Raw genomic sequence first — 17147 nt, forward strand, 5'->3', positions numbered from 1 at the left:
TGTACTTGTTTCTAGCAGAGTGTTTAGAAGTCTCTAGAATTGAAGAAATGTGATTAAAGTGATGTTTTAGGGAAGTCGGTACTGTGAGTGGCACACAAGTCAGAAAGGGCTGGGAGAGCTTAGTGGTAGATTAGAGGAGATTGCCTACCTGGGGCGGGATAAAGTAAGATGAGCTGGGCTGTCCGCATGAGACACACCGGCTGAGTCTTGGCTTCTTTTCTGACTGCCAGCTTGCCTCGTAGGGTTATAAGAGTTTAGTAACAGAACCCGAGTGTTGGTATCAGCACAGAGTCAGTGCTAGTAAACAGTGGCCATCACGTTAGGATTTCTAGATCCAAACTTCACTTATTTAGATGCAAATTCAGCATCACTTTTAATGGAACTAATTAGGACCATAACGATGTGAACTTCATGGAGAGTTATTCATGTTATATGAATCACAGCAAGTATCTCTGACATTCATGATATTTGAAATACATTAGTTTCCCTTATCTGGGATTTTGTTTCATATGATTTCAGTAAGCCTGTGTCAACTAGGGTTTGAAAATACTAAGTGGAGAAATTCCCAAAAGAAATAGTTCATAGATTTTAAGTGGTTCAGTATTCTGAGTAGTGTAATGAAATCTCACGTGTTTCTGCTTTGCTTTTCTCACTGTTGAAGTTTCTCGTTGTCCTGTGTATCCACGTTGTGTACTTCACCCACCCGTTAGTCACTTAGAAGCCATCTCATTCGTCAGATCAGCAGTGCTTATGTTCAGGCAACCCTTATTTTATTTAATAGTAGCTTCAAATGGCAAGAATCGTAAGCTGTCTATTAGGATATGACAAAGAACAGTCATCAAGTCCTTTCTCTAAGTGAGAAGATGAAAGTTTAATGTAGTTAACTATCTAAAGGAAAAAGCACAGTATATATAACGCTCAATACTGTCCATAGTTTCAGGACTCAGCTGGGGGTCTTAAATCAGATCCCTCATGGATAACAAGGGTCTCCTGTACCCAACATGGGCTGAATTGATTTATAACCAGATGTCATGGTTTTGAAGATGGTCCCCACCCCGACTCTCAAAGGTATTTTGATAGCTGATTTTAAAAAGTTCCTTTGATCAGGCCCAAGGCCAAATGTTTCATACTTTCTTTGAAGCAGAAGTTGCTTGTATTTTATGTTTATGGGAATAAAAACTTTCAGCATTTTGTCTTTACAACCTGGTGTATAGAAGCTTATAAAAAAAACCAGGTCACAAGCCTTCAGGTTACAAAGGGATTCATAGAATTCTAGATAATGGAACTTATCTTTTTTTAGGTCTTTATTTTTCTAAGTGGTCAAAACTGAACTGGGAAGATGAAGTGTTGAACCCAAGGACACAGCAGTGGCAGAGTCTTTCTTTCTTTCTTTCTTTCTTTCTTTCTTTCTTTCTTTCTTTCTTTCTTTCTTTCTCCTTTCTTTGTACTGGAAATTGAACTCAGGACCTTGTGCTTGCCAGGCGGGTGCTGTGCTGCTGAGCTGTATCCCCAGCCCCATGTCTGTGTGCTTTGATTCTCTTGGGAAAACTCAGGTCTTCTCCACACAGTTCCTGCTTTCTCCAACTCTGTCCACTTGTGCATGGCCTTGATGTTTATGCCACGGGAAGTTTTCCATCCAGAAAGAATAACAATGCATTGCCTTGAATTTTTTTTTTTTTTTTTTTTTTTTTGTCTTTTTCCTTTTTATCGGTACCAGGGATTGAACTCATGACTGCCTGCTTCCAAGACAGGTGCTTATGCCACTAAGCTAAACCTCCAGCCCCCATTGCCTTGAATTTCAACAAGAGAAGATAGAAAATCAATGCTAAGTTGGCATCTTTTCTCTCCAATTCTCAGTCTTCTGACTCTTGCTGCTTGTGGAAATATGTTGTTTTCAGTGCTCTCCTAAATGGTCAGGTTTGGTGGTAGGCTCAGACTAGAATGCTTCTTTTGCTTTTCTTTTTTGGAAGAATGGTGTTTGTTCAAGCTTTGATTATTGTGAGGAATCCGTATTTAATGATAAACTTTCTGTGCAATGTCATGTGACAGGATCACTAGTGCTTTATTATATGTTCTGTATGTGTGGGATGAGACCTAGAATAAAATCAAGTATAAGAGAGGAAATGCCTTGATGCAAGTGATTAGCTTTTCATTGTGCGTCATTGGAGATACCCTAGCTATGAAAATAATGATATAACCTCAAATAGGTAAAGTTCTTTATAAGAGTTTTCCCTAATAAAATATTGTTCAGTTTGTCTTTCTTAAAAATTCATTATAATTAATAACAATCTTGATTTAAGAGCTTTAAAATTTGAGTTGACCTGTGGTCCCACCCTCCAGGGACTGGCCTTGGCCTCTCTTTCCCAGGGCCTTGGGACTTAGCTAGTGTTTAGGGGTATGATGTGGTAGAGTGTATCCTCTTATAACTGAGACATCTTCTCAGAAGACTGACCTGATATCAGGACTAGGAGCAGAGGGGACTTTTGTTTGACTTTCTCTGTTTTAACAATCATGATGGTGCTGATGATATAATCTTTACATAAACTGTGCAACTAGAGAATTTTAACATTTGTTGTAGGGGATTTTATTAGCAAGGACCCATTCACTACTTTTTTGACATTACACATAGGACCTCTTAGCATATGGGCTTAACTAGTTCTTGGAAGAAGAGAGAAGAATGAATGAACTCCAGATCTTTCATGTTCTATATATGATTGTTTCAATGCATATCTGTATAAAATGAGGAACAAACAAACACACAAAAAAACCAAAAAGTAGTTTGTAAGTTTTTTTTATGTGTTTGGATTCCATATATCTTAGTTCATTTTGTGTTACTATAACAAAATACCTGGAGATGAGACTTTATAAAGGCAAGGGGTTTCTTTAGCTGAGAGCTCTGGAGGTTCAAAGACATGGAGACAGTACCTGCTTGGCTGAGGTGAAAACCTCATGGCAGATGACATCACAGTGCCAACAGTGTGAACAGCAGAGGGGGCCAGCAGGAGATGCCATTACAACCGTTGTCACAGGAATTAATTTAACCCCATAGGTCCTGACCCATTACCAAGAGATAGCATTAACCCATTCATGAAATGGCCTAAATATTTTACAGTAAGCCCTACCTTTTAAAGGTTCCAGAATCTCAACACTACTACATGGGGACCAGATGTCCAGAGTATTAACATTTGGGGATAAACCATATCCAACTATAACACTCTGGTAGTTTGGCTAGGGTAGAGATACATTTTGTGTGTTGTTAAACTGTATCCTTTTTTAGAAAACTATGGTATGCAAGTAAGTGATAGGTCAACAGTAAGATGATGTGGTGAGGAGATCTGCTGGCCAGAATGACTGGACTTTATAGAAAGTCACAGATTATTCACTCTATTTATATGCAAAAATCAAGGAGAATCTAGATTCTTGCCTGTCAGTGTGTGGTCCATGGGCCTAGGAGCTTGTTAAAAGGTGGAGTCACAGGTCATTGAGGACTAGTGAATTGAGATTTGTATGCCCATAAAGGTAACGAAGCATGCTCTTGGATATCACAAGCAGGTCTTGTCTCTACCACTGAGAGAACTGGCCTTACCATTCATTTGTTTAAGTCCTTTAGCTTTCATTCTTAAGATGTTGATCAAAATCCTAGGCAGCATTTTCCAGAACCTTCAGGGCCAGTCTGGTCTGGCTTTTGCTCCTCCTCATTGCTGACTGTCTGTCAGGAGCTGACCCTCCTGTCCGGAGGCCTCTGTTTTGTCTGTCACTTCTGTGTGAGTTCTTAGTGCTGCCAGGACAAAGTGCCACAAACAGTGTGTTTTACAAGAACAAATCTGTTCTGTCACAGTTCAGGAGGCTAGAAGTTTACAATCAAGGTGGCAGCAGGCTGTCTATGAGTTGCCGCTGCAGGTTCTAGGGGAGAACTCATCCCACATGTAGTAGCTTTGGGTAGCTCCAGGCATTCCTTGGCTTGTGGTAGCTTCATTCCAAACTCTGACTGTCTTCACATGGCCTTTTGCCTTGTGTGTTTGTGTGACACTTTTTGTGTGTCAGCATCCACAACGCCACCCCCTACCCCCCACATTTTGTTTTGGTACTAGGGACCTGAATTGAATCCAAGACCTTCACATCGTGCCACATCTGCCCTTGTTAAAGTTTTACATTTTGAGGCAGGAGCTTGCTAAATCTGTTAATTTGTCCAGGCTGTAGTTGAATTTGTAATCCTCTTGCCTCAGCCTCTAAGAATGCTGGGATTATAGGTATGCACCGCTGTGCCAGCCGGACCTTCCCTCTTAGAAGGATATCAAGTTCTTTGGAGCTTCCAGTCACATTTCATTAACTGATTACTATATAATCTTGTATATTTTTTATGTTGAAAGATGCTTTATTTAATACATGTTATTGGCTGTTTAATATTGAAGTCACAGCCCCTATCCACTGTACTATAACTCATGCCGGAATGAAGCCTGTCTAATGCATAATGTCTCCGCGAGGCATATCACAGCCTTCACATTCAGAGGAACACTGCATGGCACTTCAGCACCACTGTCAGGGACCATGTCAAATGGAAAAATGACCAACTAGAAGGACAGAAGTGTGAAAAATGTCACTAAATAGATCATGAAAAGAACATTCATTTGCAGTAGGCGAGCAGAAATAGGAGGGTAGCATGTTGCCTTGTGTGACCTCAGCTGGGAACATGCACGCTGGGTGACTAGCACTGTTTTCCTCTCTGTGCCTGTCTGCTGTGGCCACAGAATCACTGTGGGTTATTAATTTTTGTGGCCACAAATAAATTTTAGTAAGCAGGCAAATTTGTATTTACAGAATTTGGAAATGGTATAGTTCTATAGCATCTCTCCATAGGTCATAGTTTTAATGACTTTATGAAATATTTCAGGTGATCATTTTTCCCCAGTGGGTTATTTGTGAAAAAATTTGAGAAGAAACATACTGTTACAATTCTGAATTGAAAGCTGGGCCATTCACACGTTCTTCTTATGTCTCCATATTGCTGAGGTTCCACACAGCAGCAGCAGTTTCGCATGTTATATTATCTCCTCAGAAGAACTTCAGTCTGTGGCCATCAGCTTGTAACTACTGTCACTACCCCTAATTCTGCTTTTGCTTCATCTTCCACTCAGTGTCTTTAGATCTTCTTCCTAGGGAGGATGGAGCTGGCTTGTGGTCACCTGCCTGCAGGGCAGAGTCCCCACAGTGATCATTCAGTGTGATCTTCTATATAGAGAGCTCCCAGAGCTCTTCTGTGACTCTTTGTTGTAACTCCGTATTGTCTTGTACATGAGACCCTTCATATTGATAATTCTCTTCCTTCCTGAATCCTGTTTGATTGGGAGTCAAGATAGCAAAGAACACCTTATCATTTCCGGTTCTTGGAATCTTTTTCAGTCCATGAACTTGGAGTGGATATATGAATGAAGGAGATCAACAACTCCAGACCCATAGGGAGCAAGTGCACTGAGGACTCTATATGGCCTTTCCATGTCTTCTAGTGGTGTCTTTTAAGTTTCTTGCTTATGTCTCAAAGAAGGGTGGCCTGGAGCTTCAGATGTGTGGCCAGTCCAGCCTCCAGTGGACCCATTGAGACTGAACTTCAGTTGTGGCCCAGTCCTTATATCAAATGTTTTTCTTTTGTAGAAGGTTACCTCTGGGCTTTGTAAGCCTATAAGAAGAGAATTGCTACTGTCAAAGAACTTAGAAGACTGGAGGTGTAGCTCAGTGGTAGATTGCTTGCCTAACGCCAGGCCCTAGGTTACATTCCTCAGCAGTGCAAAAACAAAACCAAAAACTCATAATTTTCTCAGGAAGAGAGGATATACAAAGCTGAAAAGCTTAGTGGTAAGGTGATAGGTTGCTTTAAAGACTTTGCTTACAGTGACTGCCCAAAACCAATGTTAGACTTTGACGTGAGCGATGAGTTGGAGGATGAGGGAGTACTTCAGGCTGGAGTGGTCTGCAAAGATCTGGTGGAGAAGGAGGGTGGAGCTTGGGTCTCTGGAGGTTGGAGAAGGATTAGCAAAGCCCAGGAAAGAGAAGCAAAGGGCTTAGAAAGAGCAGGGCAGGGGTGTATAACAATCAGCAGACTGGAACTGGAAGGTGTTACAGGGAAAAGCCAGGTGACTCTTGCAGGCAAAAATGAGCCCCTTTGTGTTTCCTGTAATGATGCTTCTCTGAGAATAACTGGGGGCAGAGTGTAGAGAAGTCGTGAGCAGACTAGATGAGGGAGTTCTGAAACACTGACCATTTCAGCTCTCATGCGGCTGAATGGAATTTTCAGAGCTCAGTTTTGGAGGAAATGAGTGACAGAACCAAGAAATAGTTGAGGGTTGAAAAGAGGGTTATAATATCAACATTGTCCATGAAGTCCTGTAGTCTTAGGCTGGTATTGTATTTGCTTTTAGATCCCAAATGAAATGGAAAAGTAGGCATAAATAAGTTGAAGGGGATTAGCTGGCAGTTTGAAAGATGCATTATTAGTGATTCCCCTTTGGCTATATTTTGGTGGCCAAGGGAAAGACTCGGAGGAAGAAGTATGGGAGGAGAGAGAGAGGCGCTATGTGGACTGGTGCAGGAAGGACGGTCAGGTCACACAGTGATTCTCTAAGGCGAAGTAAATCAAAGGGAAAGGAGATACTGTTGGGCCAGAGGGGAGGAAGGTGTTGAGAAAAGATGATTGGGGAGCAAATAAGACATTACAATCCGGTAAAAGCAAAGATGAAGAAAGGATAAGGTGCTGGTATCTCTGAAAGTGGAATCTTTTATGTAACTTTAAGTGCCAAAATTGGGAGTTCCCAGCATTTATATAACCCAGATACCCAAAGGAAGGAGTTGGTTATCATAACTTTTTACCACAAAACTGTTTTGCTGTGACCATCCTTGGCTTTCAGAGGGCTGATAATGAAGATACTGTAAGATACCGGTCCTCAGAATGCCTGATATGTTGAAATTTTCTGCTCTGAACACAGCTAGGGTAGGAAAGGGGCTAAATCTTAGCCTAAAGTGACATCATGGGAGATGTGTGGGCTCTAGCTAGCTGGTGTATGCTAGACCAGGCCTGTGAGGCCTGTGGTCCCTGCAGCTGAGGGCCTAAAGAGTGCAGGCCTGGTCCATTCCATTGCCCCACCCAGACGGGAGGAGCAGGAAGAGTAAGCAAGGACAGGTGGCTGGAGAGCAACACCCCTGAATACACTGTCCAGCCCCCCCCCCCAACTCCAAGGAGAGGGGAGACAGAAAAGGCTCAAGCAGGGGTGTAGAGCTTTGAAGTGCAGAAGGGAGAGTCGGTAGCAGAAATGACTCACGCTGTGTTTCCCTTTTGCAGAAAGGCGCCATGCCGGTGGAAAGGATGCGAATGCGCCCCTGGCTGGAGGAACAGATAAATTCAAATACAATACCGGGGTTAAGGTGGATTAACAAGGTACGTGTATTTGGTGTGTGAAATTGTGCGTGTGCACATGGGAGGGAGAGTTGTTGAAAGCAGGCCCACACGGACCACCAAAAGAAAAAGAAAATTGGTTTTTGTGTTCAGAATCTTAGACTTGCTCATTACAAGAACCAACCAACACTGGTTATAAAACATCAAGTTATCGTAACGGAGGTTTCCGTCTTCTCTCTGTCACCTAAATTTTGAGTTCCCTTAGCAACACTCCTTTGGTCTTTTGCTCCTTGCTGTGGTTTCTTTAGGGACCCTAATCAACATCCTTCTCCACATTCCTTTTTGGTTATCGCTGGCTTTCTAGGATTAAAGACTTAGAAACTCCTAGTTTTATATTAGGAATGGGGCATTTTGGGTTCTTTTGAGCATTTTCCATTTAAAAAATTTTGGTTTTTGTCTTGTAAGAAATGTCTTTTGTCTTTAAAGGAAGCCCAGCTTTTGTGTCCACATGTTGTAAAAAAGTAGTCATTTATTTACAACTCTTCTTCCCCCCAATACTCCCTTACTTAAATTTTAACCTCTAAACTCTAACCGATTGATCCTAGCTGTTAGGGAGGATTCAGAAGGAGGTAATTATGTAAAATAATTTTTAAAAACATAATTATAACTTAGAAAGTAACGGAATATAATGTATTACACCCACCTTCGGAAGCTCAAGGGGGAAGTCTCTCTCCTACTCCTGGGAATAATTGCAGTTTTTCTGAGGAAATGTCTTTTTACTCTTCTCTACCCCCCCCCCTCCTTTTTCTTTTTAAGTCTGAAGGACACAATGAATAATTCAGCCAGTCAGGCTTTATTTCTGTACCAGGTCTGCAAGCTTAGAGCCAGATTGCAGATCGAGACCTGCTTCTAGTGAGTGAAAACGATATCATGGCCTTTTTTATTTCAAACCAATATCATTTCTGGCTTTATTTTATCTTTTCAGATATCACTGAGATATTACTTCTCTTTGTTCTTATACTTTCATCTGTTTTAAATTTAATGTTACTATATTTGAATAGCTGTTTAAATAAGTCCTTTCTGAAATAAGGTGGGTATAGAGTAAATAGAAATAAATAAACCATGTGGTTATTTCATGTATGCTGTGGCATATCTTTAGTCTTACATTAAAAAGAAAAAACTTTATTTTTTTTTTTGTGATGCTTAAGACCAAAGCCAGTACTTTGCATATGCTAGACAAATGTTGTAACACTGAGCTATGTCATAAGCTCACAGTACATATATTTTTTAAGCTTGCTGTATCTGCAGTGTTTTAAATTTAGATAGGTAATTAACCTTTAATAAGAAGAAGATATGATGATGGTGATGATGATGATAATGATGACAATGATAAGAACCAACACCTGTCAAATGCTATGTGCCATGCACTCTTCTAAGCAAAGTATATGCATTAGTTCATGTAAACCCCACCGTAGGATTCTAGTTTGAAGAAACTTTACCTGATTTGATTTAGAATGTGAGATTAAAACAGATTGAATTCTGAAGAAATACAAGTGGTCTGTCTTTCCTTTGCTTTTCCTAAAACACATCTGAACGTGGAGAACATGGCATCATCAGGCCTCCCTTATCTTGTGTTAGTTGTCTTCTTTTAGCAGATTGAGAAGCAGCTTCCCCAAAGATAACCCATTACAGACCTCCACAAACTCTGGCCATGATCTTACATGGAAAAGTTTTTGCACATGAAGTTGAGAACTTTATCATGAGATCATCCTGGATTATCTGTTGGACCCTAAATCCAATGCCTGTCTTCCTGAGAGTCAGAAGAGAAGACACACATAGAGAAGCCATGTGAAGACAGAGATAGAGATTGGTGTGGTGTAGCTGCCAGCCAGGAATTCCTGGGGCTACCAGAAACTGCAAGAAGCAAAGAAGGATCCTCTGGGGGAGTTTTTGAAAAGAGTGCAGCTCTGCTGACTCCTTGATTTAGCATTTCTAGTTTCTAGACAATAAATTTCAGTTGATTAGAGATGAGGCTGTAGACATTTGTCACAGTAGCCCTAGGAGACTATTAATGATTGGATCCAATTTTCTTTAATGATTGGATCCAATTTTCTTTCATTTACATTATTCTTGCAATCCAAGTCCAAGAAGGCAAGCAGAGTTCTGTTTTTTACAACCCAACACTTATCCTGAGTGGCCTTTCTTGCTGGTCTTCATTCATTAGGCCTTTGGCGTGAGAGTTCTCTTTCCAGGAGGACCTGGAAAAGAGTACTACCTGCCACCTCCCAGGTCCTCTGCTAGAGTGGACATGAGCCCAGCTGATGGAAGGGGAGTGTGTGCCAGCTGCCAGCTACTACTGCCTCTCAGGCCAACCCTGACACAGGAGACCCTGGGCTGCCAAATGGCCTGTGGTCCCTGTCAGGCAGGCATCCCATCCATGGAGGCCTAGCAGCAGTGGGCATGGGGCCATGCCCATGCACATGGGCAGTGCTGCCACTGTCACTGTGGGCCTCACTGTGGACTTGGTATGTTTTTTCTCCATAATACACTTCCACTAGCATCTTTCTTATAGGTTTTCCCTAACTTCTGTTTGTTAACACTCATCTGTCCACATAAATACTTAACTGAGTGACCCACGCTAGTTCCTTCCCACTCACAAGCATTCTAAGAATCCTGTCTATATTTTAGTTAGTTCAGACTCATTTCTCTGCTGAAGACTGTTGTGACTCTAAGAAAACAGAGAGTATACCTGGTTCTTTATGATTTAATTGTGCCTTAGCTGATGTCTTAGTCCATTTTGTGTTGTTATATTAAAACACCTGAGACGAGGTAACTTACAAACATTTTTTGGTACATGATGCTGGTGGTTAGAACACTCAGACAACATAGGATCCATGTCCTGCTGAGGGCCCTCTTGGCTGTTTTACAACTTGGCAGACATGTAGAAAGCAAAGTGTGTAAGCAAGGAAAAAGAGACCAGGGCAGGAGCTGGCTTGCTCTTTTTATAACAACTTGATTTTGAGGAAACTGATCCACTCCTGTGAGACATTGTTAACCCATTTATAAGCACAGCAGTCCCATGACCTAATTATCCTTCATTAAGACCCCATCGCTTCAAGGTTCTGTCACTTCAACACTTCCACACCAGGGGCCAAAGGAGCCTTGGAGGGTGCACTGAAGCCATATGCAGACCATGGCAGATGGTGGTCAGAGTGTACTGCTTACGTGTGCGGGTCAGAAACTCCATGTGCAGCACATGGCTATTGTGAGTGTCACCCAGTGAGCAGTGAGTAGAAGGCACTCTGTAAAATGTGTTCTGCAGATACACGAATGAAGGTCGTGTACGGATGAGGAGCAGCATGGCTTGTGTTTGTGTTATTGGTGGATTTATGAATAGTGAGTGTGGGTTGACCACTGTCACATGCCCCCTATGAAGAGCCCATCCAACCCGATGCATTCTTAGGAAAAAACAAGTAGGTGATTAATTACTGCCTTACTTTGTTTCCATTTCCTGCTTCTGATAAATTTGAAGGATGTTTGTGATGAAATAAATCCTTTGAATTCTGCTGAAGGAACAGTGGGGACAGTTGCAAAACAGCATTATATGCAAGAAACTTTGACTCGAGGTATCTACTTTGTATTATGAGTATTTACAAATGTACATAGTATGTTTTTAATAATGATCAGAATGACTGGGAGAGCATATTCCCATATGCCCGTATCTAGATTGTTGGGTTTATTAATATTTTGTAGTACCTTTGTGGGTGCCTGTGTGTGTGTTGTATTTTAATGGCATGGTCTGACAGTATACATGTATAAGACTTAAAGACATTTTCTTACAAATATACAACCCCATTATCAATTGAAAATAGTAGCAATTTTAATATCATTACTGTGTTTGTATTTGAATGCTTTTAGTATTCCCAAAGTATCTCTTATGGTTGATTTGTTCAAATGAGAATCTAAAAAGGTCCACTGTATCCTCTATTACCACAAGCTTCTCTAGATCCTAAATGTAACCCCTGGGTTTTTTTCCTTCTTGTCCTTGAAAGTCCAAGTTAGTTCTAGATGTGTCCAAATGCTTGCTATGGTTCCTCTGGGCCATTTAGGATGAAAGGAAGGAGGGAGCCACCTCTGGGCTCCGCATTTCTGTCCTAATTCTGTGTGATTCCTGGCATTTTTATTCCATGTTGGACCCATGTACCTACCACTCCCTACGTATAGGGACTGTCAGGTAGTGCCTGAGCTTCCCTTTCCTTCATTTTCAAATGGGCTTGTCCATGTGTGAGCATCAGGCTACCTCTGCACATGACAGAAAGTTCAAATGAAAAGAGCAAATTGATTGGAGCATCTTCTAAATAGTGGGAGAAAGAAGAGGCAGACGGAGATAATAGCACTGGTTTTCACAGGGGATCAGGTGTGTTTGTCAGCACTGCTTAAAAGAAACTGAGTTGTTTTTCTGAACAGCTTCTGTCTTCTGCTCTCAGATGGACAGAGGTGGGTGCATTGTATCCAAGAGAGGGAGGACTGGTCCATTCAGCGCTTCCATATGCAGTGTCCAGCCACCACGCATGCAGCACTGGTCACTGCGGGTGGGCATGAGGGTGCTTAAAGATGCCACGGGGTCTACATAGACACAGCATCACCTTACTCTTACTTAGTGTGAACACTCACAGTGTTCTGTGATGAGGATGCTTACGCCTGAACATCTCTAAGTTTAAAAATGAATGTCACCTTTTACCTTTAAAAATAGTCTTTTTAAAAAACAGGTATCTGTGCTATGTTTACTTGGTGGTTTTTTCCTGCAGTATGAAAAAACTAGTTAATATTTACTTGCAGCTTAAAATATTTTTTGTCATTTGAATTATTTAGAAATGCACAGTACGGTAACATTAAGCACATTCATAAGGCTGTGTGGCCATCACTACCATCCAGTTTCAAAACCTTTTCATCCTACTAAAAAGGAAATGCCAAACCCATTAAATAGTCACAGCCTTTTTCTTTCTCCTTTAACCCACGGCAACTGCTGAGCTATTTTTTGTCTCTAAATTTTCCTTTTCTAGATATTTATATAAACTCATTCAATATTTGACCTTTTATGTTCGGTCTTTTCCCATCAGCATAATGTTTTACAAGTTCATCCGTGTGTTAGCATGTGTCGGTGCTTCATTCCTTTCTTTGTGGCTGAATATTCCATTGCGTGCATATGCAACATTTGGCTTATCCATTCATCAGGTGATGGATGCTTGGATTGTTTCCATCTTCGTGCTTCTGAGAGCATCGCTGCGATGCACGTTGCATGTCAGATTTTGTTTGAACACCTGTTGAAATTCTTTGTATACATATTCAAGAGTGAAATTACTGAAGCACCTGACAATCGTCTGTCTAACTTTTTGAGGAATGTCCAAACTGTTTTCCACAGTAGCTGCACTGTCTTACATGCACTCCAATAGTGAATAAGATTTTAGCTTTTCAAAATCCTCACCAATACTTTTTATTTTCTGGGTCTTATCTTAATTATAGACATCCTGGTAAATGTGAGATGTGTATTATTTTGATTTTGATTCTTTATTGATTAGTGTCATTTACCATCTTTTCAAGCGTTCATTGTATACCTTTTTCTGAGAAAAGTTTTTATAGTCCCCTGCCCATATTGAGAGGATCCATAGTGGATATTGTTACCCAGAGTCATTGCTTTCTTGATGTCATGATTTTTGCATGGTTTCTGAGAGAATACATTTGATTTTGTGTGAGCGCATGCAGCTACTGAAGATGACTTAAATTCCCTGTACCAACTTTGTGTCTCACAGGATAGACTTTAAATTGTCACCCCAGAGCTCTTTTCATCTAGAAAAAGTACAGCAGCAAATTCTTCAGGGTCTGCATCACTTTAGCAGAAGACTTTAGTTTATGAACATGCATTTCAGGAAAGTCCTCTGAAATCGATTCCTTTTCATTTGAATTAATTCTCATATGAACATAAAAAGCCTGCATTAAGAGATTTTGTTCTCTGATTTTCATGGACATTAAAAAATAGAACTTCACTGACCCTATTCTGATCCATTGCCTTTTGACTCATACCTGGTGAGACCCTGTTGTCATTTTGGGTGACCAAGAATGGACAATGAAGAGTTCGTGAAAAAGTCTCTCACTTTCAGTTCTCCTTTAATAATTGACTTTCAAAAATATGAGAGAATTTTCCCTTGTAACAGTTTTTGGGAAACTCTCCAACATTCTGAAATATTTTCAGTTCAGTATTTGTCTCTGGTTCTGTGGAGGGGTATTGAGTCCCTTCTGGGACATCTGGAACCCCTTAGGATTTCACTGTGTGAGGCTGAAGTGATGGAAAATCCCTGCTAACATTTCCTTCCCTTCCCCACTGTGTAGTGCAGAGATCCTTGTACCTAACAATTACTAGAACTGCCTGAGAGTTTTTGAAAAAGATAGTTTCCTGAGCTTTATTTGCCACAGTATCTGAGTCAACAGGTCTGTCCCCGGACTGGGAATATGCTAAATCTAAAAGCTGAGAGACAATGCATGGTAGGATTATGGGGTCTTGAATTTAGATACTTTAACCATAAGCTTCTTGGCTAAGTAATGTGATTCTGCTCCTCGGTTTCCTCAACAGTAAAGTAGAAATTATGACATAGACTTAGCTCATTAAGCAGTTGCAAAAACCAAAATTGAGCCCTGTGTGGACATGTGGAATCAAGTACACAGTGCCTTGGCGACCTCAGTAACTGCTGGGGTTGTCAGAGGGCTGATCTCCCCAGCTTTCACCCATGTATTTTCACTATGCATATGACTTTGTTTCTGAAGCATTAGTTTTTAATCATGAGTTTTCCAGGGCTCATTCAGGCAATTTTGAGTTACCATCTCATGCTGTAAAAAGGTAGTCTGATTTAAGGATTGTATTGAGGAAATTTTGCCAGAAAATGAATATTATCTCTTAATCTCTGCATATTTCTATTTCTTGCTGTTTCATGCAGGACAGTGGGCTCATAGGATTAGATGTTTAGATAGAATCTTCTTCTTTTGTTGACTACGCAAGAGATAAGGGCGTTTGGTTTCAGTTGTTTCAGTTGTTGGCTAATTATTTGTGGTCCTCTATATTGGGAGACACATGAATAACGCATTACATTGGCATATCCCAAATTTCGCCTTTGACTTTGACTTTGGAACATATATATATGCTTTATCTGCCAAGCTATGCAAGTCTGATTCTTGCACAGAGCAGATTGTCAAGATTGAATACTCAGCTGGAATTGAGTTTGGTTTAGTTGACTTCACTGTAGACAGTCACAAAACTCAGTGGTGCTTGGTGGGAGCGCTTACTCATGAGAACCCAAGATCCCTCAACCACGGTTGGCCAAACCTGATGACTGCAGTTATTTTTTACTTTTTCTTACTCCAGGAAAAGAAGATTTTCCAGATCCCCTGGATGCATGCGGCTCGGCATGGGTGGGATGTGGAGAAAGATGCACCACTCTTTAGAAACTGGGCGATCCATACAGGTATTAAACGTCCTGCATCCCTTCCAGAGGCAGGCAATATTGTTTATTTTTGTTTTCTTTACACATGTAAAATATCCTGGCTCATGGCCTCATGAAGAGAGATCTGAAAACCCTGTGACTTGTCTCCTCCAGGAGATGTGAATACAAAATACATCATTCAGAAGTGGTGTTCCACTTGTCCCATAGGAGCTTAGTCTTTAATTTTCCCATAAATGTGGTATTCCAATAAGTTCCCCATGGCTACCAGAGAAATATAAACTCATTTGTTTTAGAGCTATAAACTTTGAGTTGAAATTAGCTTCCCAAAGGGTAGTTAAGAATACATTTATTTATAACAAATTTTGAGGGCTGGATGTTTTACTTAATATTTGAATGTCAGAAGTTACTTCTGCTTCTTGGCCTTCCTGGCCTTCTGGTCTTCAGTATCATTTACATTCATTCTTCACTCTACCTTTTCTCTCAGGCTATTTAATAGAAACAAGGTGACTCTTTTGTTCCAGTTTGCCTAAATCTGTAGGTTTTAAAAATAAAATGCCCACATTTAAATACTGGCAAGTGGGAATATTTGGTCACTATAGTGACCTACAGGTGGATCCTAGAATGAATAGGTTTCTTTGTACAACCTGTCAAGCAATGCTGTGTTTCTAGTATTTTCTTTTTCTTTTTTTATCTGTATGTCTAATTTTTCTTCTTTTCCTTAACTTTTTTTTTTTTTATTTTGTTAGGGAAGCATCAACCAGGAGTAGATAAACCTGATCCAAAAACATGGAAGGCGAATTTTCGATGTGCCATGAATTCCTTGCCTGATATTGAAGAAGTTAAAGATAAAAGTATAAAAAAGGGAAACAATGCCTTCAGAGTATACCGGATGTTGCCCTTATCCGAACGACCTTCTAAGAAAGGTAAGGATATTTATTGACTAAAATAGAGATCTCTTAATATATACATTGGTAACTTACTTCTGTGTCTAGTAACTGCAAAGGTAGAATACCTGCTCAGGATACAGGTGGCAGCTCGGCCTTTATCTAACCTGGGAAAAATGACTTTCAAGTCACCAAAGGGATAACAGGTGCATTTGGAATTTTGATCCTATACAAATTAAGTCAATTGGTTTATTGAGAGTTGCAGAGAGAATTTAATATAGGGTGTTTCTATGTGCTTCATGAATTAATCCAAAAACTACTTTTTTTATTGTCACAGGAAAGAAACCAAAGACAGAAAAAGAAGACAGAGTTAAGCACATCAAGGTAATCTTTGGTTGTTCAGAGACAAAGCCAAAGTTGAGGCCACAATTTATGATTCATATTCTGCTTCACAGAGACAAGTAATATGAGCTTTGTGGAGTGTTTAGTCTTCTTTTGCTATTGTGCTTTATGTGCTTTACTTGTCTCTTCTTTGGCATGCACTTACTTGCAGACACAAGTGTACATATCCCCTGCTTAATCTGAGATTGCCAATGTTGACTTATGAATGAAGTCATAAATTTCACACAGAGCTTGACAATCTGGAGCCTCTGGCTGGCCAGCACAACTCTCGACATCTGGTTGCTGAGTTACTAAGCTCCAACAACCCATTCATTCTGATGCTATGAAGTACATTTTCATCTATTTGTTCTTCACTATTTATTAAATAGCATGTACTTCTATCAGTTGTATTAGCATATATGCATATGTTCCATCACATGTAATTAGTTTGAAGACACAGTAGTCAGCTTAAGTGTAGTTCTCAGTAGGTTTTTTTCTGGGTCCACTGTGGAACCATCTCTTGCAATTCTTGAAGATTTCCATAGGAGTGTGTATATGTATGTGGGCTTTTCAGTAGGCTAGGGAATCTGAACTAGTTTGAAGATCTTTGTGCATGGATGAATAGCCCTTGTTAAGTAATGAGAAACTAAATCTCCCATTTCAACTGGGCCTTGCTTGCATTGCTAAGAGAGAATAGACACCATGGTTATGGAGCCATAGACCACTAGAGAAATGGTCTCTCACTGGCTTCCATTTGCAGGTGAAACTGAGTCCTATGGTTGAGTGGAACATGTCCAAGGTCATGTAGTTATTTAGAACTGAATTCAAAGGAGGTGCTGAATATTCCGATTCATAATCTAGAATAGCTGTTGCAGAAAAATCTCTTAATAGCATGATCTTTAAAACCAAGTCAGTAAGTTGAAATTTTCAGAAAAAATTCGAAATAATTTATTTCTGATAAATATAATTAGACTTGAGAAGATATTGTTTAGGGAACAACGACAA

General features: G+C 40.3%; 1 protein-coding gene across 3 annotated transcripts in view; it reads left to right on the forward strand.

Moving 5' to 3' along the window:
- Irf2 (interferon regulatory factor 2) overlaps nt 1-17147 on the forward strand; it is an 84589-nt gene that overhangs the window by 37591 nt on the left and 29851 nt on the right. For all 3 annotated transcript variants that reach the window (XM_003469109.5, XM_063234679.1, XM_013151663.3), the window contains exons 2-5: nt 7331-7426; nt 14799-14898; nt 15624-15800; nt 16099-16145. In XM_003469109.5, the coding sequence (XP_003469157.1) occupies nt 7340-7426; nt 14799-14898; nt 15624-15800; nt 16099-16145 (411 nt within the window). In that variant the 5' untranslated portion in view covers nt 7331-7339. The remainder of the gene's footprint in view (nt 1-7330; nt 7427-14798; nt 14899-15623; nt 15801-16098; nt 16146-17147) is intronic.

Source organism: Cavia porcellus, unplaced genomic scaffold (genome assembly GCF_034190915.1).
Source record: "Cavia porcellus strain 051 isolate PalLab524CR breed Dunkin Hartley unplaced genomic scaffold, mCavPor4.1 scaffold_24, whole genome shotgun sequence".
Taxonomy (NCBI): Eukaryota; Metazoa; Chordata; class Mammalia; order Rodentia; family Caviidae; genus Cavia; species Cavia porcellus.